This window comes from Chanodichthys erythropterus, chromosome 3, assembly GCF_024489055.1.
Source record: "Chanodichthys erythropterus isolate Z2021 chromosome 3, ASM2448905v1, whole genome shotgun sequence".
NCBI classification, from domain to species: domain Eukaryota; kingdom Metazoa; phylum Chordata; class Actinopteri; order Cypriniformes; family Xenocyprididae; genus Chanodichthys; species Chanodichthys erythropterus.
In genome coordinates, this window is record NC_090223.1 from 31,862,562 (window position 1) to 31,889,289 (window position 26,728).

Below are 26,728 nucleotides of genomic sequence, written 5' to 3' on the forward strand. Positions count from 1 at the left end.
TGGAAAGTATTATATAGTTTAATTCTGTACTACAGCTTATAGTACTACATCTCCCAGCATCCTCACACATTGCGCACGCGCAGTGCAGTGGTCAGACCGTGTATCGAAAATCATCACAAAACTTTATTGAAACGGCACTGGGTGGAAGTGTACGCGGCGATCCTAGGAGGGGAAGTGAGGCTGCTGATATGGCGGACCCGGCGGCACAGACCTCCGCGCAGCCCCGGCTTCAGCAAGCTCATTCCAGCGGCCCGGCAGGGTCCAACCCAAACCCCGGAGCTGGGAGCAGCGACCCGGCCCGACCAGGCCTGAGTCAACAGCAGTGGTCCAGCCAGAAGAAAGCCCAAGTCCGCTCGTTTCCGCGGGCTAAAAAGCTGGAGAAACTCGGAGTGTTTTCCTCCTGCAAGGTAACCGAGAGCTCGGCTCGTAACAATAGAGCGAGTTCCCTGGCCTTTCATGTGTCAGTGCTTCACTAACAGTCTGCAAACTCGTGACGGATGTTCCCTGCTACGAACACAAATAATAAAAGACTAAAGACGATTTAAGGCTAGAAAATAAAAACACAGGACTTTGAAAACCTCCTTCCTATGAACTTAAGAGTGGAAAATTACTCACATTTCTAGTGACCTCCTACCCATGCAGAAATGCTGTCAAAATGGGGAGCTTAATAGGTTTTGAGACCGCCTATGTGGTGTAAAATCAGTCTGTGGGGGTTAATTGGATGCATTTATTATGTATGTTTTCATAACATGCTCCATATGTTGGGTGTATTTTTGTATATCCCTTTTTATTATGCCATGTTATCATCACGGCATACTTATTCATAAGAATGTTTGGACAGTTTGATCAACATCTAACTGAACCTGATGTTTACTGTCCTCATTGACAGTTATTTAAATCACAGTCATGTTCTCTAATCACAGGCGAATGACGCTTGTAAGTGTAATGGGTGGAAAAACCCCAATCCACCAACAGCTGCTCGTATGGAGCTCCAGCAGCATGCAGCCAGCCTGACAGAGGCCTGCCGAAGCTGTGGACACTCTTTGGGTAAGATTAATGCTTCTGTGGCGGTTCTGTTACATCACACTATTATCAGACCCAGAATAGGCTGGTGTAGCATGATGGAGTGCAACAGCGCTTGCCCACCTGCTTTTTCAGTGGCCTTGGTTCCCCAAGTATTTTTCCAATTCATTTTTTGAATAGGTATTTTTAAAAAGTCTTAGTTAAAGAGTTATAACCCATGAACCAAACCAACCAGCTACATCACACAACAACTTTGATTTGAAGAAAATCTGACAAAAAGACAAAGGTATACAAGACTGTACATAAATGTATACAGTGCTGTAGTTTTGTAGTACTCCAGACTGGTCTTGGTCTCGAGATCGGTCTTAAGACCATTTTTTGAAAGTCTTGGACTTGTCTTGGTCTCGGTCTTGTCTTTGTCTCAGACTAAAAGGACTCAGGATTTTATTTCAAGACCTGTCAAGACCAAAAATGCGGGATATTGCTAAATTGCCATTGCATTCATTGTCTGATTTATTTGTTAACATCATTATTAATAATCATATATAAACTTCTTGCTTCAAATGCAACCGATAACTTATTTCTAATTTCACTTATTTTGTTACTGTTGTGCCGGGTCAGAAATCAACAAGGGATTTAATACAAATGCCCACAAAATTCATGATAGGATTGCAAATAAGTACTTGTATATGATCTTGATATTTATATTATAACATATGATATAATTAAGCAATATCAAAAGAAAGAGGGCTGTTTTCACAAATATGAGAACAATTGCAAATGTGATATTGATATATATATATATATATATATTTTTTTTTTTTTTTTAAACAATGTTCAGTAAACAATTTTTTTTTTAAAACAAATCTCAACATTATTTATGCATTTGTAATTGTACCAATTCAGATGCAACTTCTGTTTTGTTGTTAGTGATTTCAGTTGATTGGTAACAGCTCTATATAGTGTCTTATTATTCTAATTGTAATTATTGATTAAAAATAAGACATTTCTCAGGCATCTTTCAGATAAATTTGAGGAGTGCTAGTCTGGTCTTGGTCTTGACTTGGCCTCGACTTGCCTTGGTCTTGGTCTTGATTCGGTCTCAACCCCCCAAAGTCTTGGTTTTGTCTTTGTCTCGAGACGACCTGGTCTCGGTTTTGGTGGTCTTGGTGACTACAACACTACAGTGCTGCATAGATTACTTACAAAATGTAGTCCGTTACTGATTCCAAATTACATGACAAAAATTGCAGTTAGTAACGTAATCCATTACATTAAACATTTTAGGTAATATAATCTGACTACCTTTTTAGATTAAAAGAAAATTTTCTTAGAAAGAAAATATATATTTAATTCTTTATCGACAGCAAGTGCATTAAATATTACATTACTTCAGGGTTTGCGAGTTTAATGAAAAGCTAATAATTAAAATTAAAAAACGTAAAATTTAAAATAAATCATTTTAAAATAATAAAAATTATAATAAAAATGTGATTGAAAGACAAATGCCTTCCAAAGACATAGCAATACATGGTTAAATGACCTACTGATAATTAATAATTAATGTGTTCGTCAGGAGTTGATTAGATATGCATTGCTGAGAAAACGCTCCTTAAAAGTGAAATGATTTCTGTAAATTCAGTGCTCAAATGTTTTGTGGCGTCTTTTTTCCATGTAATTATAGCCACCTGACTAATGACTGAACTAGAAGACTTTCTGAATTCAACATGCTTTTTTAGAAATGAAAAAGGAGAATTAGGGAGAATCAATAAATTATGAATGATTTACTGCCATTGTGCGAATAATATGTAATCATGTAATCAATTAAAAACTAACTGTAGTCTGAGTATTTTAAAACGTAATGCAGTCTAATTACAAGTACCTAATTTTTGGAATCTGATTACGTAATCCAGAATTTCATATAAGTGATGTGTGAAGGCCAAGTATGGCAACCCATAATCAGAATTTGTCCTCTGCATTTAACCCATCCATGTTAGAACATGTATTTATGAAGTATAAGTCATGCAAACCAGAGATAAGCAGCATAAATGCCTTTGTGGTTATACGGGCCAGTATATGTTAACTGTGTAGTTCACAATCACATAACGCATAGTTATTATTGCTTCAGGTAGTGTTCACATTCTCTTGTGTGTTTATCTTTAGCGGAACACGTGTCTCACCTGGAGAATGTGTCTGAGGAGGAGATCAACCGGTTGTTGGGGATGGTGGTGGACGTGGAGAATCTCTTCATGTCTGTCCATAAAGAGGAAGACACAGACACCAAGCAAGTCTACTTTTATTTGTTCAAGGTAAATGGGCAATTGACATCTGCATCCTTTATTTTTTTAAAAGTGCAATCATGCTCAAGGTAGTTACATGTTAAGAAGCCTTTTAAGATTTTTTTGGTGGCTGTTTGTTTCTTTTCTTAGTTGCTGAGGAAGTGTATTCTTCAGATGGGGAAGCCAGTGGTGGAAGGCTCTCTCGGGAGCCCTCCCTTTGAAAAACCCAACATAGAACAAGTATGTAGTGTATAAGAAAGTGTGTATCACAAGCAAAGCTTTCTGCCAGTCATTTGTCATTTTATGCAGAGTTGTTCTGCACTCAAGAACTCTCTCTCTTTCTCTGTCTCAGGGGGTGTTGAACTTTGTTCAGTATAAGTTTAGTCATTTGGCGCCTAAGGAGAGGCAGACCATGTATGAGCTCAGTAAGATGTTTCTGCTCTGTCTGAACTACTGGAAGCTGGAGACTCCGTCACAGTTCCGTCAGAGGGCTCAGAAAGAGGATGCAGCCGCCTACAAAGTTGATTATACTAGGTGTGTGTTTGTGAGTTATATTGTAAATGAGTGTGTGTTTGTGGGTTATATACATATAGATGCTGAAACTGATGCTAATAGTTGCACAATAACTAGTTGTAAAGAGGAAAAGATGATCAGTTCACTTATTTGAAATGAGTCACGCCATCAAATGTCAAAATCTTGACAGCATAATTTTATATCTAAAAAAAAAAAAAACTAGAGACATTTCTCCACAAATGTCTCATTGCAACCCCTGACTCAAAATGATATATATTGATAATGAATATACCATTTAAAAGTTTGGGGTCAGTATTTTTTTTTTTTTTTAAGAAAAGAATACCTTTTATTTAGAAAGGATGCATTAAGTTGATCAAAAGTGACAGTAAAGACATTTATTGAAGATTTTACACAAAAATATTAAGCAGCACAACATTGATAATAATTATATATGTTTCCTGAGCAACAGTTCATCCATATTAGACTGATTTCTGAAGGATCGTGTGACATTGAAGAGTGGAGTCATGATGCAAAAATTTAGCTTTGCCGTCACAGAAATAAATTATATTTTAAAAATATATTCAAATAGAAAACTTTTTTTTTTTTTTTTTTTTTTTTTTAATAAATTCTCTGTTTCTACTTTATTTGTGATCATACAAAATGCAGCCTTGGTGAGCATATGAGAAATGTTTAGTTTTAATTCATTATTATAATTTTGATGTGTATGAATCCATACAATTATTACAATTTTGTGAATTTGGTGTTTGTGTGTGTCTGTGTGTTTCAGGTGGCTGTGTTACTGTCACGTTCCTCAGAGCAATGACAGCTTGCCACGGTACGAGACCTGTCAGGTGTTCGGCCGCAGTCTGCTGAAGTCCATCTTCACCGTCACCCGCAGACAGTTACTGGAGAAGTTCAGAGTGGAGAAAGACAAGCTCCCACCAGAGAAACGCACTCTGATCCTCACACACTTCCCCAAGTAAGACACATCGTATCAATACATGCTCCAAAGCCATCGCTCTCACATAGCCCAACTGATTATATGTTTGCTTGTGTGTGCTTGTTAGGTTTCTTTCCATGCTGGAAGAAGAAATCTATGGAGAAAACTCCCCCATTTGGGAGGCGGACTTCACCATGCCAGCCTCAGAGGGGGCACAGCTGGGCCATCAAACAGGTGCGTGTTTAGGTGGTTATTAGGGATGAGCATTTTGTAATGTTTCAACAACTTTCTCAAATTTACATTGATGTTAAAAATGCAAGCATGACATGTATTTTTATTCAGAAATATTAGGCTATATCAACCTTGTAATGGTTTCAGATTAAGCCAACTTCCTTTGTCTTTAGTTACCTGAACTAAATTCATTACTAAAAACATCAAAATTTACAAATAATAAAGATAACTTCAAGTAGACTGCCACCATAATGCATTCTATGTCATTAAAGTCTACAATAAATTAGGTTTTTATCATTCTATATGTTCAAAAAACATTGTCAGATTAATGTGACAATTTGTAATTTTCATTCTCCAAACATTCAATAATCCAGACAAGATTATTACAAGCAATTCTCACTGCACAACATACTAAAAAATTGTGCAGATGGAAATCTCTAATGTATCTGCCAGTGTGTGAGCCACCATAGTGACTCAGCTTGACATGCTTTATTTTGGACTATGTTGCTTCAAACCCCTTCTCTTACTGTCTTAGTACTGAGTCCAGTCTCGGTGTCTGGCTCTCCTCTCAGTAAGGGTAGCAGCGGTTCTGGTCTGAGTGTTACAGGTTTGGATGTTGCTTCCTCTGAACCAATACCCGGTAAGAAGATTGCATATTTATTTACTGCGCACTGTGAACTGTTTACTTTCTTGGCATTACAACTTTAAATATACAATCATTTATATGCAGTAGATCCAGTGGTTCTCAACTCTGGCCCTCGAGGTCCACTTTCCTGCAGAGTTTAGTTCTAACCTGAACAAGTTAATCAAGGTTGGAGGTAAACTCTGTAGGAAAGTGTATCTCAAGGGCCAGAGTTGAGAACCACTGTGGTTGACTCATGATGACAATGATCATGTCAGTCACTCGTAACATTGTGTAAAACATTGTCTCTCAGGAGAGAAGCGAAAGCTTCCTGAGGCGCTGACTCTGGAGGATGCAAAGCGGATCCGGGTGATGGGCGACATCCCAATGGAACTGGTCAATGAAGTCATGAAAACCATCACAGACCCTGCTGCCATGCTGGGGCCAGAGGTCATCACAGCTTATCACACCCTTATGATAGCCTTAATCTAGCATGAGGTTTTTCCGTTTTGTATTTACAGTTGAAGAGTCAAATTTTATCTTCTTATCTAACAGTGGTCTGTTTTCTGGTTTCCCAGACTAGTCTGTTGTCTGCAAACGCAGCTCGTGATGAGACGGCTCGTCTGGAGGAGAGGAGAGGCATCATTGAGTTCCATGTGATTGGTAACTCTCTCTCTCAGAAGTCCAATAAGAAGATTCTAATGTGGCTCGTGGGCCTGCAAAATGTTTTCTCCCATCAACTTCCCCGCATGCCCAAAGAGTACATCACACGTCTTGTGTTTGACCCGTAAGTCCTCAGTGGCCCCTTTCTTTTTCCAAAGAGCCCACTACTTGCCTCAACCTTTAGCTGTTGTCAGGTGTCTCGCTAGCCTCCTCAGCCTCTTTTGACCTTGCGCCCTCTGTGTGACTGCAGGAAGCACAAGACTTTGGCTCTGATTAAAGATGGCCGTGTGATTGGGGGGATTTGCTTCAGGATGTTCCCCACTCAGGGATTCACAGAGATCGTCTTTTGTGCAGTCACCTCCAACGAGCAGGTCAAGGTATGGAGATGCACTTGATGGAGGCTGACTTACTCTAAACTAGTGGCTCTCAACCAAGGGGACAGGATGACTTAAAAGTTTTTAAATGAATAAATTATTATAAATATATATTAAATTATCGAACTCTAAATTAAACTGCTAAAAAAAAGCACCAAATTTATAGTACTTGTTTCCCTTCTCAAATACAGTTCTATCAAAATGAATCTTGGTTAATTAATTTAATATATCAATACTCTGTTTCCCTTAAAGGATTAGTTCACCCAAAAATGAAATTTCTGTCATTAATTACTCACCCTCATGTCGTTCCACATCCGTAAGACCTTTGTTCATCTTCAGAACACAAATTAAGACATTTTTGATGAAATACGATTGCTCAGTGAGGCCTCCATTGCCAACAAGATAATTAACACTTTCAATGCCCAGAAAGATACTAAAGACATATTTAAAACAGTTCATGTGACTACAGTGGTTCAACCTTAATGTTATGAAACGACGAGAATACTTTTTGTGCGCCAAAAGACAAAACAAAACAATATTGATGGGCGATTTCAAAACACTACTTCATGAAGCTTCGAAGCTTTACTAATCTTTTGTTTCAAATCAGTGGTTCGGAGCATGTATCAAACGGCAGTTTGATACATGCTCCATAGTCACATGAACTGTTTTAAATATGCTTTTAGTAGCTTTCTGGGCATTGAAAGTGTTAATTATCTTGCTGTCAATGTAGGCCTCACTGAGCCATCAGATTTCATCAAAAAATTTCTTAATTTGTGATCTGAAGATGAACGATATGAGGGTGAGTAATTAATGACAGAATTTTCAATTTTGAGTGAACTAACCCTATAAATAACTTTAAAGTAAGCAGCTTTGTCATAATTACAACAGAAATACTGGAAAAACTTAAACAAAAACCTTTTATTAGCCTTGCTTGCTTCCTAATCTAGTTGTCTTTTTTGACCTGTTTATTCAGCATTAACATGGTCAGAGTATTGTCCACAAGTAGAAAAAAACAAAAATGAGAAAAATAAAGATAATCATTAGTCATACAATCCTCAAGATCATTGTTATATGGATTTTTTATATATGGTATAAAAGCAATTAAAAGAAAGTAATAATGAAGACAATAACAATAAAAACAAAAATAATACCATTTACAGACTGTTAGTATAAGTTACTGCATAAAGTCACATAGAACATTCAACAAGCAAAACATACAGAAAAGCCCATGGAAAGGTTTCTCATACATATTCATCTCCACTGACAAACACATTATGGATACTGATACATTGATAATGACATGCTTTATTTGTTTTTTAAATTACTTAGAACACATTGATTTCAGAAATTAATATATTATGTTAATATGTTGTATGGTATAAAAACATCCTTTTTGTTATGAGTTGATGTCTTTCAGTTGATTTATTGATAATTGTTTGTGTGTTCATGTTTAGGGCTATGGCACACACCTGATGAATCATCTTAAGGAGTACCACATCAAGCACAGCATCCTGTACTTTCTCACTTATGCTGACGAATACGCCATCGGCTACTTCAAGAAACAGGTACGGGTCCAGCCACTCACCTTCCGACTCCACCAGCCTCTCTTGTCATTTTCTGTTTTTTCCACTGTACAACTCCATCTGTTGACCCCTCTTTCTGTCGGTAGGGCTTCTCCAAAGACATCAAAGTGCCGAAGAGCCGCTACCTTGGTTACATCAAAGACTACGAGGGAGCCACGCTGATGGAGTGCGAACTCAATCCCAGAATACCCTACACCGAACTCTCACACATCATAAAGAGACAGAAAGAGGTGAGAGTGCAGAGATTTCCCCCGCTGCTGGATGGGAATTACATTGTGTTGGGAAATATAATTGTATCAAATTTTGGATATGGTTTTTGGAGAGGGATATTTGTCACTTTTTGGCAGATCTCAAAATATCTCAAAATGGCTGGACATTAATCTTTTGTCAATTTCTCTGAATGTCTCGGAGAAAGGCAAGGCAGCCAGTCTTTGTTACAGTATATGACTTCCAGTCCTATGGGGTTGTTGTCGTCTGCTGTAGATAATCAAGAAACTGATCGAGAGGAAACAGAATCAGATCAGGAAAGTGTATCCTGGTCTCACCTGCTTTAAAGAGGGTGTGCGACAGATTCCTGTGGAGAGTATACCAGGCATCAGTAAGTGTGTGCTTGTCTCACATTAGTGGTTATTATGCACCCACAAAATCCTTCCATTTACAAACACTCACTCCCTCCTTTTTGTCTTCTTGAGGAGAGACTGGTTGGAAACCTAGTGCCAAGGAGAAAAGGTCAGAGAATTTATGTATATTCATTCTAAAATCTAAGACCATCTGTGTGTCTGTACTGAATCATCTTAGTGATTTTACAGTGATATCATGTTGTGTACACTACCTTTTGGGGTCAGTAAGATTTTTTTTTAAAGGAATTAATTCGGCAATGACACATCAAACGGTTAGTTCACCCATAAATGAAATTTCAGTCATTAATTACTCACCTTCATGTCGTTCCACACCCGTAAGACTTTCGTTCATCTTCAGAACACAAATTAAGATATTTTTGAAAAAATCCAATGGCTTCGTGAGGCCTGCATTGCCAGCAAGATAATTAACACTTTCAATGCCCAGAAAGCTACTAAAGATAGCTCATGTGACTACAGTGGTTCAACCTTAATGTTATGAAGTGACGAGAATACTTTTTGTGCACCAAAAAAACAAAATAACGACTTTATTCAACAATATCTAGTGATGGGCGAATTCAAAACACTGCTTCATGAGGTTTTAAAACTTTTCAAATCTTTTGTTTCGAATCAGTGGTTCGGAGCATCAGTACCAAACTATCAAACTGCCAAAGTCATGTGATTTTAGTAAAAGAGGCTTAATTATATCATAAGTATTTTGAAATGTTTTGAAATTTCAATGGTACACGTGACTTTGATACACGCTCCGAAACACTGATTCGAATCGAAATATTCATAAAGCTTCAATAAAGCAGTGTTTTGAAATCACCCATCACTAGAAATTGTTGAAAAAAGTCGTTATTTTGGTTTTTATTTTATTAATATTAAGCAGCATAACTGTTCTCAACATTGATAATAATAAGAAATGTTTCTTGAGCAGAAAGTCTTCATATTAGAATAAATTCTGAAGGATCGTGTGACACTGAAGACTGGAGTAATGATGCTAAACATTCAGCTTTGACATCACAGGAATACATTATAATATATTTAAATAGAAGACAGTTATTTTAATATCACTGTGAAATTTACTGTATTTTTGAACAAATAAATGTTGCCTTGAGCATTAGACATCTCTCAAAAACATTAAAAAAGAGCTTTTGAAAGGTAGTGTATGTGTGTACACAGGGATTTTTGCCAGAAAATTGAATTGAGAGTCTAGTCATTTAATATTTTTAATTGCAATGAAAATTATATTTGCCATTATTTATTTCTAAGCGTATGTTTTTGTAAAAATTATTTAGCTGTTTTTCCGCATACTTGTGACAATAGTTGGTCACTCATACAGTGCTCAGCGTAAACGAGTACACCCCTTTGAAAAACTTAGATTACACATTTATATAACTGAAAAATGTGTAATCTAAGTTATATTATTAACCTTACTTTCATGTTATAAGTTAAACAGATGTTATATTAAACTAGTCTTGTCAGTATTTTGGAAATTGTTTTTGTGTTCATTGAGATATTGTTTAAAATGTTTATTTTCAAAGGTGGTGTACTAATTTACACTGAGCACTGTATATGAGATGAGCCAGTCTCTTTGCAGTTCCTAGTAAAGTTACCAGCCATCTGCGAGAGTAACCATTTTATTGGCCAAGATCAATTTTTACTTGCTTTTGGTGTTTTAATGTGTTATTTTTGCACCCTGCATGTATCCATCATTCCCTCTTATTTTATCTCTGCAGTAAAGAGCTGAAAGATCCAGATCTGCTTTACAACATGCTAAAGAATCTACTCGCACAGATTAAAGTAAGAGGCCTGTTGTCACGCTCAATCGCACATTCATCTAAACTACACAATATTCGGTTATATTCTTACTATTTCATTGTGTGTTAACAGACGCATCCAGACTCCTGGCCTTTCATGGAGCCAGTGAAGAAATCTGAAGCTCCTGACTATTATGAGGTTATCCGCTTCCCCATTGGTGGGTACTGATATGATCTGCATGTACAGTAATGAGATTTTAACCATTCTGAAGAGCTGCTATTGAATTAGTTAAACCAGCTGGACAGCCAATATTAATCAGTAAAAAGCTATAGTTTTAACAACATCAAATTGCATCCAATAAAATAAACCTCTCCTCCTACTCAGACTTGAAAACCATGACGGAGCGTCTGAAGAACCGGTATTATGTCACAAAAAAGCTGTTTATCGCCGACCTGCAGCGTGTGATCACGAACTGCAGAGAATACAACCCTCCAGACAGCGAGTACTGCAAGTGTGCCAACACACTGGAGAAGTTTTTCTACTTCAAACTGAAAGAGGCTGGGCTCATTGATAAGTAACGGACATCTAGCCTAGGACAAGGGACCAGTTAGATAATATAGAGAGTGTGATCACATACACACATACACCTTTTATTTGGATGAACGACATCCAAACCTGTCGAAAGTTGCTGCATTCTGTTACTGTTTTTCTTTATACAATATAGTTATAAAACACAAGGTTATATTCATGTGTGTGACTCTGCCATGCCAGTGCATTAAGGGAAAATGGAAACTGAAAGTGTTCAATGTGGGCGTTAGCATAGACAGAAATCACCAATAGCAGTTCTGTACTTCTTTCTCGTCCTCCACCATAAAACGAAGGACTCACGCACACTGCAAGCTGTTGCTCTACATACACAAACATTCAGTTGTGTAACTTAAAGTCTTATCCTGTGAAACTCCTCTGACCCGAGATGCTGCAGCCAAAGACGGACAATATTTGGCCTCTAGTGATGTCACTGCGGTGGCACCATTCTCTGCCAAAGCTGTTTGAAACAGCCGGTCAGTCACATACAGGATGTGCCTCTTCAGTATAAATCTGAAAATATGAGGGAAATCTTTTTTCTTTTCTTTTTTTTTAGTTTTTTGTTTTGAGTTGAGTTCCATCAATGGCTTTTATTGGACAAAAACGACGGCTCCTTCTGTGACAGATCACTTCAAGTAACAATAGCCGTGCTTTTTTTTTTTTCTTCTCCTGGGAAATTACTGCTGTCCACTTTGCTTTGTCAGTGCAGTCGTGAAGTGTTTATCTTTTTTCACAAACCAATATTTGTCTTCTTTGAAAGCTTTCAGTGTGTCATGACCCCAGGCGTAAGCATTCACCATTTTTGCAACCTGCTTTTTACCCCCCCTTTGGGACCACGAACAACTATTTCCATTTCAATCTCAACTGCACAACACTTTGTTGGCTACTACCTAAAATACTCAGAAAGAACAACTGCACAAACCTCTATATCCAAATATGTATGTGATTTCTGCAATACAGCATGTTATCTGCTAGTTTACCACTCTCACACACGGGACAGGACAGCTAGTTTATTTTCAGTCTCTCGTAAAGGGCATTTACTTGAATCATGACTTTGACAAACTGCTGCAATGTTGATGTATTATCAGGGTTCTTTTGGATTTACTGTGTGTCACTGATGACCCCTCTCATGAAGAGGACAGACGGGTGTGATCGAAAGTGGTTGGATATGGTTACATTTGGATGATGCATGTAAATTGCTACGGTTCTGTGTACTATAATTGTTTTTTTTTTGTTGGTTTTTTGTTTTGAAAATAAACAATTTTTTATCTAAGTTTTCCTTGCTGAGAAATGATGCAGATTTGAGCTTTTCCAATTCTGAATTATGCAAATAGAGATTTATAGAATCACAATGGATTGCAAAATGGAACAGATTTATTAGTAAATTATAAATGAGTCTGTGGTTATAGCTTTTATATACAATACCGTACAAAAGTTTGGAGTTTATAAATTATTTTTTAATTTTTTTTTTTTTTCCCAGAAAGGACACATTAAATTGATCAAAAGTGAGCATAAAGACATTTATAATCTTTTTATTTATTTATTTATTTATTTTTTATTTAAATGCTGTTCTTTTGAACTGGGTTCATCAAAGAATGTGTTCTTTGATAATGTATCATGGTTTTTACTAAAATATTAAGCAAATTAAACTTAGATACTAATATGTTTCTTGAGCTGCAAAACAATTATTTATGAAGGATCATGTGACACTGAAAATTGGAGTAATGATGCGGAAAATTCAGCTTTGCATCACAGGAATAAACTAATATTTTGCAATACAATTACTATAGAAATATTAGGATTAATAATTTATTATATTATTTTTAATTTATATTTTTATACTTTATTTTTAAACCTTTTAAAACTAAAAATTAGATTTCAAAATTTAAAAGATTTTTTTTTTTTTTTTTTTGTAAATGTGTATCTCTGTAAAGCTAAATTATAAACAGCAATCTAGTTGTCAGATTACACTCCCATTATTATTATTATACAATGTCATCATTTTCTTTCTTTCTTTTTTTTTGTTTTCATTAAACTCAATATTGTTTCAGTTTCCTTAATGTATGACTAACAGGCAGATGACAAAGCCAGTTCCTTCAGTTTCATTTCCTAACGTCAGTGACTGAAAGATGGGGCCCCATCTAGGTCTTTCCATTACTTTCTCACTGCAGCGTCTGCCTGTGTTTCTCGCCACATTTACAAATCAAATTCTGTTTCAGATGTCCACATTACTGCTGTGCCAAGTGACAATCGAAGAAAAACAAAGCCCGGATAACAAAAAGCAATATTACTAATTAAAAAGTTTCTTTCATTTCTTATACTAACAGCCCACAGCCACCTGCTGTCATTGAATTTAGCCCCTTTTGTTGTATGTCATTCATCTCCTCCTCCTGGGCCCTTTCTCTGTTTTTGGTTTCGTTTTTCTGTTCAGCTGGCTCATAAAGGGACGTTTTAAAGAGCAGAGAAGGTCCAAAGTAAAACACAGACCTCTCGACACAACAGTGATGGCAGCACAGGTGAGTTTATCTGCTGACACATTCAGATATTTCTTTGATCTAAATTGTTGTTTTTCAATACAAAACCATAAGCAGAATAGTAGCTTTGATATTTTAACATGGAATATTCACATTGTTCATATTTATCCTAGATGCAAACTCCTCACCTTTCAGTGACAACTCACCTTTTTAAGATCAAAATAGGTCACCTATGGGATTTGCATAGATCCAGTGAGAAAGGGGGTGGGGATGGTACTTGTGAACTTATAAGGGTAAATAAAGGCTGTTTCAGAAAGTACTGTACAGTGTTTCCTTTACTTAAAAAACTGTCTATAAAGGGAAATATTTGAGTTGTGGTATATGTGAGATGTGGGAATGGTGAAGAGAGAGGGCAAACAGTTTGCAGTTCAGCTCAGTATTGCTATCTAATCAGCCAATATTGTCTTAAGTAGCCTGAATAGCACTTCATCTTTTATAACATGAGATTTTGACCAAATGTATTCAATCTTGATTTTGGTAAAATGTTGCAACAATATGTTTTTTTTTTGTTTTTTGTTTTTTTTTGTGAAAAATTACCATTTTGGACATATAATGTAATAAAAAAACAAAACAAAAAAAACCTTAAAGTAACTACAAATGAACATTTAAAGCAAATATCTTTAAAAAAAAAAAAAAAAAAAAATCAGTGTGGAGCATGCCCCCGCCCCACGCAATGTTCTCACCTTTTTTCCTCTTTACCTGTTTGTATCCCTGATATTCATTTTTGGATTGATTATTAATTAGCCCTATGACTAGGCCGCAAGTTGTTAAAAGAGCAGAACTTTATTACTGGTAAAGCTACTAGTAACATTTCACCTTTAAATGCTTATAAGAAGGTTATGAAAGTTGCCAAAAGGTCTAAAACTTTGTGCAATTTTTATTGTACCTGTACTTTACTGTATGTTCAGAATGGCTCAAGGTTAATATAATCACTTTCATACTGTACTGTTTTTTTGTTTTTGTTTTTTTTTCTTTTTAACCAGAAAGTAACAGGGAAACTCTTACTTGGTTAAATGATGTAAATACAGCACATGACTAGATGCATTTTTCTTTTTCTTTTTCTTTTTTTGTCTGAATCTTCAAGAACTGTGTCAGTCATTAAATTCAAGGATTTAAATGTGGTAATGAAACTTTTAATTGATATTACACTCAAAATTTTATATAAGTTCTGTCAGGTGCTTCATATGGAATCTTCATGGGATCCCATCATGGGATAATTTTATGGATTTATTTTTAATTAATTTTGTTTTAATTCATTTTTTATTTTTATTTTTTAATTAAACACTTTATCACTTGAAAAAACGCCTTACATAGAATCTTTCTGACATTAAGAGTTCTTTAAAATTGTGTCAAGAACCCTAAGGTTCTATATAGAACCCCACTGAACCTTTTTTTTTTTCTAAGAGTGTACATGAACACTTACAATTTTTGATTAAGAGTAAATGGTTTCCACTGTGTTTGTGAATGTAGGAGGAGCTCACTCTTAGATCATACCAGGAGGAAGTAGTGCAGAAGGCTCTAAAGGGGGAGAACAGCATCATCTGGCTTCCCACTGGTGGAGGAAAAACCCGTGCTGCAGTTTATGTTGCTAAGAAGCACTTGGAGACTAGACTCAATGCCAAAGTGGCAGTACTCGTCAACAAGGTGAAGCCAGATTAGTGCATAATCACGTTGGGTCCGTACATAATGTTGTTTGTGTCTTTTTTTACTTTTTAAGATTTACATGCTGAGTTTATATACTAATTGTTCTCAGGTGCATCTGGTAGACCAGCACTTTAAAAATGAATTTTACCCTCGCCTTGGGATGGCATACAGGGTAAAGGCCATCAGTGGAGACAGCAGTGACAAGGACTTATTTAGGTGTCTTGTCATAGACTCAGACCTGATCATCTGCACGGCTCAGATCTTGGAGAACGCCCTGAACAGCTCGGAGGAGGAAAAACACGTGGAGCTCACAGGTAACAGAAGATTTTGTAAGACACACCATAACATGATTTATTTCTAGCACATACATGTAAAAGTGGCTCTTTAAATGAATATTGTAACATACTATTATCCAATAAAACATTTGACACAGCCCCTCACATACTTCACAAGTCTCGTCTTGACTGTATCAAAAAAAAAAAAAACTTTGTAGTTTTCATTGTGAAAAGCTATTTTAATTATTAATTCAAAGATATTTTTAGCTATGAACTACGAATATAAGTTTATCAATAACAACAAACCAGCATTTGGTCTTAAACTACCTACTGAGTGCCATTTAGGCTTAATCTGCTATTTGGGTCAGTAAGATTTTTGCAGGATAAAAAAAGAAAATGATTTTGAAAGTCTCTTTATGTTCACCAAGGCTACATGTATTTGCTCAAAAATACAGTAAAAACAGCAATATTAGTAAATATTACAATTTAAAATAACTTCCTATTTTAAAGGATTAGTTCACTTTCAAATTAAATTTTCCTGATAATTTACTCACCTTCATGTCATCCAAGATGTTCATGTCTTTCTTTCTTCAGTCGAAAAGAAATGAAGGTTTTTGATGAAAACATTCCAGGATTATTCTCCATATAGTGGACTTCAGTGGAGCCTAAACGGTTGAAGGTCAAAAAGACAGTTTCAGTGCAGCTTCAAAGGGCTTTAAACGATACCAGACAAAGAATAAGTGAAACGATCAGTCATTTAAAATAAAAATGTAAATGCATATGCTTTATATAAACAAATGATCGCCTTGCACGTGGTTCCGCGAAAACCGCACTTTTGTATTCTTCAATACGCTGTATATCCTGCGCCTTCCTTATTCTACTTACGGAACGAACGTAGCGCCAGTTCCATTTTTTCCATAAGTAAAATAGGGAAGGCGTAACTACAGAAGAGTGAAGTTTTAAATAGGAAAAATAAATGTTTTGTCTCTTTTTTCTCCTGTTATTTACAAAAATAAATCATCTCTACTCAGATTTCAGCCTGCTGATCATAGACGAATGCCACCACACGCAAAAGGAGAGTGTCTATAACAAGATTATGGGCCGCTATGTGGAGAAGAAAGTGAGAAAAGAAGGGAATCTGCCTCAGGTTTTGGGCCTCACAGCATCACCTGGTACAGGAGGAAATAAGACACTGGCAAAAGCTGTGGACCATGTCTTGCAGGTGTGTGGGCACATGTGCAAACTAGGGATGAACAATAAAGATAAAATGATTATATTTTGATATTTAACATAGTCACAAGATTAAATATCAAAATATTTGCTAAATATAAATATCAAAATCATAGCAAATACTTTGTAATTATTTAATTAAAAATCGAATGCATGTTAATACAGAAACCCAATTTTTTTTTGCTTTTTGAATTAATGGTAACATTTAACAATAAGGTTTCATCTGTTAAAGGGATAGTTCACCCAAAAATGAAAATTTGATGTTTATCAGCTTACCACCTGAGCATCCAAGATATAGGTGACTTTGTTTCTTCAGTAGAACACAAATTATGATTTTTAACTGCAACCGTTGCTGTCTGTCAGTCAAATAATGCGAGTGGATGGGAACTTCAACAATAACTGTAAATAAAACCTGCACAGACAAATCCAAATTAAACCCTGCAGCTCGTGATGACACATTGATGTCCTAAGACACGAAACGATCGGTTTGTGCGAGAAACCGAACATTATTTATATCATTTTTTACCTCTAATACACCACTATGTCCAATGGCATTCATCACTCGATTCGTTTGGTCTGATCGCGCTCTGACAGCGGCAGTGATGTCTCGCTCTCATTGAAGTATATGCGCAAGACATCACTGCCGTTGTCAGAGCGCGATCAGACCAAACGAATCAAGTGATGAATGCCGTTGGACATAGTGGTGTATTAGAGGTAAAAAATGATATAAATACTGTTCCGATCGTTTCGTGTCTTAAGACATCAATGTGCCGTCACGAGCCGCAGGGTTTCATTTGGATTTGTCTAAGCAAGTTTTATTTACTCTTATAGTCCAAGTTCCCACTGACTTGCATTATACCACTGACAGACGGCAGCGGTTGCAGTTAAAAATCATCATTTGTGTTGTACTGAAGAAACAAAGTCACCTACATCTTGGATGCGCTGGGGGTAAGCAGATAAACATCAAATTTTAATTTTTGGGTGAACTATCCCTTTAACATTACTTAACAACATGTCATGAACTAACAATGAACAAATACTTCTACAGCATTTATTAATCTTTAATAATGTTAATCTCAACATTTTAAGAAAAAAAATTGCATCTGTTAACATTAATGCATTTTTATTAACATCAACAAAGGTTAATAAATGCTGTAAAAATATAACACATTTTTAATATTAAAGGCAGGGTAAGTAGATTTTCAACAACGCTGTTGGACATTGTTGATATTTGAAATCAACCCAAACAAACCTACTCCTCTTGTCGTTGCTCCGCCTCCAAAAAATCTCCCTCCTCCTCCAAATCCTAACCACCCTGCTTTGAGTCAGTCTTGAACCCAAGCCCATCTGCTGCTGGCATGCGAGGCGAATGCACTATCAATGATGCTAAACACCTCATTCTCTAGCGGTCATCAGTGCGCAGTGGTTTACCTGCACAACTCTCACTATCTATCTGGCCACTGTTACTGAGAGTGGATGTCTGTTTATCACAGCTGACACGCAACAAAACGCTTCATGAAAAATTAAGCGCAGATGATGAACGAATAACAAAGAAGCACAAAAAATGAATGAATGGTACACAAGAGTAAATCCAAACAAGAGTTTGTGGTAAGTGGCCAACAGCACAGCAGCTCCAGACAATCATGACACTCAAACCTAGTGTTACTCACGTGTCTGTTTTCAGGCTTTCCCACTTAGCTCTCTCCAGCGCTGGAAAGCTTTTCTAATATAAAGCACTTGCCCAGTCATAAACCTTCATTCCAGTGATATTCTTTTGAGCTCTTTTGTATTGTGTCCCATCTCTCTTTCTGCAGTTTTTTTTAACTTCCTAACAGTGTTTTTGAAAAACTCCATACCCCACCTTTAACAAATGAGAAGTGTTACCGAATTAATAAAAGAATTCTTATTCTTTCTCTCTCTTTCAGATCTGTGCCAATCTGGATTCGGAAATTGTGTCCACCAAGAATTTTGCACCAGAGCTGAAGGCAGTCGTCCCTACACCCAGAAAGCAATATGACATTGTTGAAAAAAGAGCTCTGGTACTGACCTCTGTTCACTGTCAGACTGCACCTCAGTCACAATTAGGGTTGCAAAGGGGTGGAAAGTTTCCGGTAAATTTCCGGAAACTTTCCACGGAAACTTAAGCTGGGGAATTTTGGAAATATTCCAATTTGGAAACTTAACAGGAATTTATGGGAATTAATTGGAAATTTTGGGAAATGTATATAAATTTATAATATTTATATAAAAAGTATCATATAAAAAACAAATATAAACATTTTGTTTGGTCATAACATGAAATAACAGTTATTTATTTTTCGCATTCAATTAATTCTAATTTAGTAAATATGTAAAATAAATATATTTTTATTGCAGCAATTGTTATGTGTTATTTATTTCAGTGTCACATGATTCTTCAGAAATCATTCTAATATTCTGATCTGATACTCAGTTTTTATCATTGTTGGAAACAGTTGTGTTGCTAAATATTTTTTGGAACCTGTAATACTATTTTCAGGATTCACTGATTAACAAAAAGTTAAAAAGACAGAATTTATTCAAAATCTTTTCTAACAATATCACTTTAATATCACTTTTTGTTTATCAATCTCACACATCCTTGAATAAAAGTAATCAACTGACCCCCCAAATTTTGAATGGTAGTGTATATTGTAACAAAAGATTTCTATTAAAAAAATTCTGTTCTTTAAATTTTTATAGAATCCTGAAAAAGTATCACAGGTTATAAAAAATATTAAGCAGCACAACTGTTTCCAACATTGATAACTGAATGATCATGTGACACTGAAGACTGGAGTAATGATGCTGAAATCAGCTTTATCACAGGAATAAATTATATTTTTATGTATATCAAGATAGAAAACCATTATTTTAAATTGTATTGATGTTTCACAATATTACTGTTTTTTCTGTATTTCTGATCAAATGTGCATGTTATGGACTGGGGGAATGCACAGAGCATGCAGGGGGCATGGCCTCAATAGCCCTGTAATAAGTCATGTGACTGTGATTGAGGAATGTGCAGGGTAAAAATTGAACTAAAATTGCATTAAATATGGTTGTTTAACTAAAACTATGCAGCAAGATGTTCTTTTCAACTACATTTAAGTACCCTGTTATAGGCTAACCTGTAATTTTGCGAATTCTCTGTTTATTCCCATTAATTCCCATTAATTCCCATATATTCCCGTTAATTCCCATTTATTCCCGTTAATTCCCATGGAAAGTTTCCAGCTTTGAAAATTCCTGGAATTTTGCAACCCTAGTCACAATGTCATTCTTCTGCACCAACTGCTTGAACATTCAATACCAAAATGTGTGTATGTTTGTTTGTGTGCAACAGGATCCATTCGGCGACCACTTGAAGTTAATGATGTCAATGATTCATGAGTTCATGCCATCAACGGTGAGCCGTAGCCTGCGGGAGGTGGGCACCCAGGAATATGAAGCTGATGTGGTGGAACTAGAGAAAACAGGTTAGAGGTCATTGTCACTACAACTTTGAGTTGTACATTCCTAAAAATGACTTGATCTGATGGTGTGTTTGTGGATCAGGTGTTAAGGTAGAGAACAGACTGATCACTCAGTGTGCGCTGCATCTGCGCCAATACAACGATGCTCTTCTCATTCACGACACCGTTCGCATGGTGGACGCGTTCAATGTTCTGGACGAGTTCTACAATTCAAGGAGCAACAGATTGCTGGATGGAACAGACTTCTTTCTCCAGGGACTTTTTGATGGTGTGGATTTTTTACTATTCTGTTGATTATTGTGATACTCTTAAAGGGACAGTTCACACAAAAAAATCATAATTTACTCAGCTATATGCTGTTACAAACCCATCTGAAACGCACCTCTCTCTCTCTCTCTCTCTCTCTTTCTCTCCCTACCCCCTCTCTGTGTGCACGTGCACACACGTGCGCGTTTCAGGTGTGGCACAAAGATAACATTTCATGAGTCCCGATTTTCGCCTCTTCTTCCGCTTTTAAAATCGTTTGAATGTGTTAGTTGGCGAGACAAAACACGCCCAAATGATAAACTTTCTCTCTTTGATAGTTAAATTTAGCAGTTAATCTGCAAATCACATGCGTGCCGAACCGTTGGGCCTTATCCGTACAGATCACGGATTGACTGCGATCCGTTGCACCCCTAATAATTAAAGAACACACTTATCATCATGATTGCTATCTTACCAGAGATGGAGAAAAGTCCTACTCCAGTAAGTAAACGTGTCCCTGTAGAAGCTATGCTATTTTTTCATATAATGAAAGCATTTAGTTAAGGGACTGTTAAAGGGTTAGTTCACCCAAAAATGAAAATAATGTCATTATTACTCACCCTCATGCCGTTCCACACGTGTAAGACTTCGTTCATCTTCAGAACACAAATTAGGATATTTTGATGAAATCCAATGGCTAACACTCTAAAAAATGCTGGGTTAAAAACAACCCATTGGGTTGAAAATGGACAAACCCAGCGATTGGGTTATTTTAACCCAGCAGTTGGGTTAAATGTTTGCCCAACGTGCTGGGTAGTTTTATTTAACTCGACTATTGTTTAAAAATCACTATATGGCTGACTTAAAATGAACCCAAAATAGGTTGGAAATTAAAAATCAGACACATAATTACTAGAGGCAACAATAATAATCAAAAGGTGAACATTTATTGATAATAATCAAACAATAAACATTTATTAAATTGCTTATTCAATAAACTTATTAATAAATGTTCATTTATTAAACATTAATAATTTCCAACATAATTTGGGTTCATTTTAAACGAGCAATACAGTAATTTTGAACAATATTTGGGTTAAATAAAGCAACCCAGCAGGTTGGGCAAACATTTAACCCAATCACTGGGTTTGTCCATTTTCATCCCAACTTGGGTTGTTTTTAACCCAGCATTTTTTAGAGTGCAGTGAGGCCTCCATTCACAACAATGACATTTCCTCTCTCAAGGTCCATAAATGTATTAAAAACATATTTAAAACAGTTCATGTGAGTTCAGTGGTTCTACCTTAATATTATAAAGCAATGAGAATACTTTTTGTGCACCAAAAATACAATAACGACTTTTCAACAATATAGTGATGGCCGATTTCAAAATACTGCTTCGGTGCTTTACAAATCGAATCAGTAATTCAGATCTCCTATCAAACGGCTAAACGGCTGAAATCACTTGACTTTGGCGCTCCGAACCACTGATTCGATTCACATATTTATGGGGCTTGATCACTATCAACACATTTGTGTCTTCCAAATGGCCTTTGTAGCAAGAAAGAGGGGGTTGAAACAGTAAAGCAAGTGTCTTTGTTCATTTTAAAATATCTTTTAGATATTTTCAATCTTACAGTGTTATACTTTTTGTAATGCATCACTCAGTATTGGATCTATATCTGCTGATATTGTATATTTACTTTTGCCTACTCATTTCCCCTATTTTTACATTTCATTTACCTTTCTGTCGTCTCACATAGTTAACATGATTTGTGCACTATATTTCAAGACTTGCAAAGTCATACAGTAGCTTTGTCTAGGAAAAAGGCTGAAATTAAAGTCATTATTCACTGATAACTTTCCTTTCGGCTAAAATGTTTTATGAGTGAACTGTCTCTTTATTTGCAGTCTGTTTAATCCAAATGTTGATGTAATGTATATTACTAGCAATAAGCTAATAAAATCTCAATGAAGTGGATTTTTCTGCTCTTACTACGCAGAGAACCGTGTGGAGCTAAGACAGCTGGCACTGGATGCCCGCTACGAAAACCCCAAACTGGCCCAGTTGCAACGCACGCTGCTGAAAGAGTTTAGAGAGAATGAAATGTCTCGCGGTATCATCTTTTCGAAGACGCGCAGGGGCACACACTGTCTGTATGACTGGGTGAACGCCAACACTGAGCTGCAGAAGGTCAAAATCAGCGCTGGCATTCTCACGGGAACGGGTACTGGGGTAAACCACATGAACCAGGTACAGCAAGAAAACATCTCAAATGGTTTTCTAAAGCATTTGTTGGTCATGTTTAGTTGAAAAACATGGGAATACAGACTAATTCTGAATCTGCTTATACCTTTCTCTACTTGTAATTTGTTTCTATTTTTTGTATTTGTTCTTAGAGTAAACAGAAGAGTATCATAAAAGAATTTAGACTAGGACACCTCAACCTCCTCATCTCTACCAGTGTAGCCGAGGAGGGACTTGATATTGCAGAATGCAACTTAGTTGTCCGTTACGGGCTGTTGACCAATGAAATCGCTCAGCAACAGGCCAGTGGGCGGGCTCGAGCTCTGGAAAGCGTCTACTCGGTGGTGGCTGAAGAAGGTGGGCGTGAACTACGCAGGGAACACACCAATGAGTATCTAACAAGTCTGACCTCAAAAGCTATTGACCAAGTACAGAGTATGAGTCCCAGGGAGTTCAGAATTAAGGTGACTTTGCATGTCATATAATAGAAATCTCGAAGCATTAAAATTCCATTCCCTAAAAAACTTTTCTCTTTCTGCTCGTCAGATATCTGAGCTTCAACAAATGGCTGTTCTCATTCGGATTGAAGCCGAGAGAAAAAAGGATGCGAGGAAGCAGCGCTACAGTCCTGGTCAGGTTCAGCTTCAATGCAGAGGATGTTTCGTTTCTGTTGGCCTTGGAGAAGATATAAGAAAGATAGAGAATACACACCATGTCAATATCAAACCCGAGTTTCGGTGAGTTAGTCCTCAGCACATCACACTCCACATCACAGACCAAATAGACATGAAATAATTCTGATAAATGTGAAACAGTGATGAATATTTTAATGACATACGGTACACATTCCTGCAAAGAAGTCTCTTTTGCTCACCAAAGTTGCATTTATTTGATCAAAAATATAGTATACACAGTAATATTGTGAAATATTATTACAATTTAAAGTAACTTTTTGATTGGAATTATTTAATTTAGAATGTTTTCCATTTCCAAGAGTAAAGCTGTATTTTCCGCATCATTACTTCAGTCTTCAGTGTCACATGATTCTTCAGAAATCATTCTAATATGATGATTTGATGCTTTCTTATTATAAGTGTTGAAAACAGTTGTGCTGTTTAATATTTTTGTGGAAACCGTAATTTTTCAATATTCTTTGATAAATAGAAAGTTTGAAAGAACATGATTTATTTGGAAATCAAAAAAAATTGTAACATTATGAAAATTTTTAGGAAAATCTAAAATTAGCTTAGAAAAAAAAAACAATAGCAAAATCACTGGTTCCCACTATGATTATAAACAAACTGTCTATTTCATAGGAGGCATTATAGTACTGGTGGGCAAGTGTCTCTGGAGAGAACCTTTGAAGACTGGGAACCTGGACGGGTTATCAACTGCAGTAAATGTGGAAAGGTTAAAAAGAAGAATAGATCACAATTTATTGTAAATGTATCCAACTAAACATAGGAATAAGTCCATAAGAATACTGACCTACTTTTCCTTTATCTCTCTCTCTCTCTCTCTCAGGAATGGGGAATGGAGATTAAATTCAAGAAGGTGGCAATCCTCCCCTGTTTGAAAATAAAGAGCTTTTCCTTGAATACTCCTGGAGGCAAATTCACTCACAAGCAGTGGAAAGATGTTGAGTTTCAGGTGACAGAGTTTGACTTTATTGACTATATGAGCCGTTTCTCTGACCTGGACTTAAGTGACTGACACACCAGCTAAACTCCTAATGCTGTAGCCGCCGTCACTTTGCCTTCACTTTTGCTGTAGCCGTCACTTTGATTTTCTATAGTGAGTATCTCTATATCAGTGGTAGATCGTGAAGGTACTTCACCATTATGATTACTGTTCATCAGCAGAATTTAAATATGAAATTATCCATCCAGATTATGCTGATTTTACATCTTGGTTGGTCATAATTGTTAAAATACAATTGGGAACGTCTGTTCAATACAATATAGCTGTTTGTAAATGTGTGTATTTCAAATTCTAGTATTTAGTTTCTGTTTTGTTGTCTGAGAAAAGTGTGTGAGTGTTATATGCTTTGATAGTATGATAGTCTTAGTCTTAACGTATTTTTTCATGGATTATTCTGGTGTCCATCTCGGGGATCAAGACTGTGCTGCTCTATGATTATTAGTTATTGTTGAGATTACTGTGCAATATGTCTATAAATGCACTCCAAGCTCTTAATGGCCCTCATTGAACACTAGTTTGCTCAGACCGGCGCTTAAACAGTGACATATATTCACTTAACAGATGCTTTTATCCTAAGTGACTTACAAATTAAGATAAATATGAACACATTTGAAATGTGTGAGCCTAGACTGGGTTCAGGTTTGTTTATTGTACTTAAAACTGTTTTCCAAAAAAAAGTGAAATATGTATGATGTCTGTCTTTAAAATTATGACCTTTTTTAATTTCTACATAACATTAACATATGAGATTCTGTGTATTATATCAGCAATATGTGCATTTTTTAAATAATTAAAACAATTATGCTCTGTATGTGATGTGTTTTCGTCCTTACGGTAGCTACACAAGTGTTTACTGACTGTTATGAACTTGTAAGGGGAAAGACTAAAGTCTTAGATTTGCATGAGGAGACAACAAAAACAAAAGTTAAAGATAAGCTCTTCTGTATTACACGATGTTGAGTTTCTCAGATTGATAGATTTTCATTAGAATTGTGTCAGCCACTAGATGGCGCCACGCAGTCTTGCTTTCTTTCCGTGTTAATTGTTGTTAGTTATTATATGCACATGTGATCATTTGCCTTACCTGAACACTCTTGGGTTTGTTCTTTGCTTTTTTTATGTACAAAAAAAAAAAAAAAAAAAGCCTTGTTGTCCTTGTTGACAACCATCATTCATGTGATGAACAATTACTGCATTAAAGGTGCATTGTAGTAACAACATAACAATCAGTTATAAATATTTCATTGGTTCTCTCATTTTTGTATGCATTCATAATTTCTTTAAATGACAGCCTGGCCAAAAATTGTTGCCTTATCACAAATAAAACAATTGACTCCAAGTACATAATATTCTTGCAAAATCTTTAACAAATATTTGAATAAAGGGTGAAGATGACAGTTTTCCTATAGTCCAGCCATCACTTTGGGCCACTACTGTGTGCATTGAATGTTGAATGTCTAATTACCAGAAAGAATGAAATGATAATTTAAATAATTTAATTAAAAAATTATAATTTATTACATTGATTAATTTAATAGAGACATCAATAGCAGTAGCAGTATACTAGCCTTCATTCCTAGTACTTAGTAAAAAATATACTGTCTTAATGTATTTACCTCCATTCATTTGGAGAATATAATGATGAAACTGTAAAATGTAAGGTTAGGTGTGATTAATTACAGAAAACTGTGTGATTAATTAGTAAACAGTTATATATAATAATATTAGTGTTTTATTCAGTGTAATCAAAGCAAAAGAGAGCCAGAGCCATATAGGCCTTCGGGTTGACAGGGTTAAAGGGTAGTGTTGTGCCAGTGTGGTTTTGCATGGATCAGTGCTTCAGCAACGCCCACAGCACACATTTAAACACACATGCACACACAATGCCCGCAGAATAAATCACACGCATCCACATACACATGCTGCTCATTTACACAGACTTTAGCAAAGACTTTCAAAGTCAAAGCTAAAATTTGAGAGCTCAATCACAGATAATGGCATACCTTCACTCGATTTGACTTCATTTACATGGCATATTGATTTTCTCATCATGTCTATATGTGTAATTTTTGTATTCTGTGTGTGAGTACATCACCTGAGTGAATTTTACAGTCTGCAATGTAAAGCTGTGCTTCACCACTGACTAGACTATATATATATAT

General features: G+C 36.1%; 2 protein-coding genes across 4 annotated transcripts; both read left to right on the forward strand.

Annotated features, from left to right (window-relative positions):
• The first annotated feature begins 138 nt into the window (after window positions 1-138).
• On the forward strand, window positions 139-12,630 carry kat2a (K(lysine) acetyltransferase 2A). 3 transcript variants are annotated; one of them, XM_067373653.1, is made up of 18 exons: window positions 139-407; window positions 924-1,047; window positions 3,187-3,332; window positions 3,453-3,542; window positions 3,655-3,836; window positions 4,603-4,794; window positions 4,883-4,989; window positions 5,522-5,626; window positions 5,922-6,058; window positions 6,187-6,395; window positions 6,522-6,648; window positions 8,100-8,210; window positions 8,315-8,458; window positions 8,712-8,826; window positions 8,921-8,957; window positions 10,588-10,651; window positions 10,742-10,826; window positions 10,994-12,630. In XM_067373653.1, the coding sequence occupies exons 1-18, from the start codon at window positions 189-191 to the stop codon at window positions 11,185-11,187; spliced, it is 2,388 nt and encodes a 795-aa protein (XP_067229754.1). In that variant the 5' UTR covers window positions 139-188; the 3' UTR covers window positions 11,188-12,630. The 3 variants fall into 3 exon arrangements, 2 of the variants coding, with proteins under 2 accessions (XP_067229754.1, XP_067229762.1); XM_067373661.1 differs by having other exon boundaries at window positions 8,924-8,957; XR_010893437.1 differs by lacking the exons at window positions 10,588-10,651; window positions 10,742-10,826; window positions 10,994-12,630 and having other exon boundaries at window positions 8,644-8,826; window positions 8,921-8,953.
• A 1,018-nt stretch (window positions 12,631-13,648) lies between these two features.
• dhx58 (DEXH (Asp-Glu-X-His) box polypeptide 58) lies at window positions 13,649-25,900 on the forward strand. Its single transcript, XM_067373677.1, has 12 exons — window positions 13,649-13,710; window positions 15,199-15,372; window positions 15,482-15,686; window positions 16,679-16,869; window positions 18,803-18,916; window positions 20,242-20,374; window positions 20,454-20,639; window positions 22,621-22,871; window positions 23,018-23,329; window positions 23,412-23,602; window positions 24,182-24,275; window positions 24,390-25,900. The coding sequence occupies exons 1-12, from the start codon at window positions 13,699-13,701 to the stop codon at window positions 24,576-24,578; spliced, it is 2,052 nt and encodes a 683-aa protein (XP_067229778.1). The 5' UTR covers window positions 13,649-13,698; the 3' UTR covers window positions 24,579-25,900.
• The last annotated feature ends 828 nt before the right edge of the window (window positions 25,901-26,728 follow it).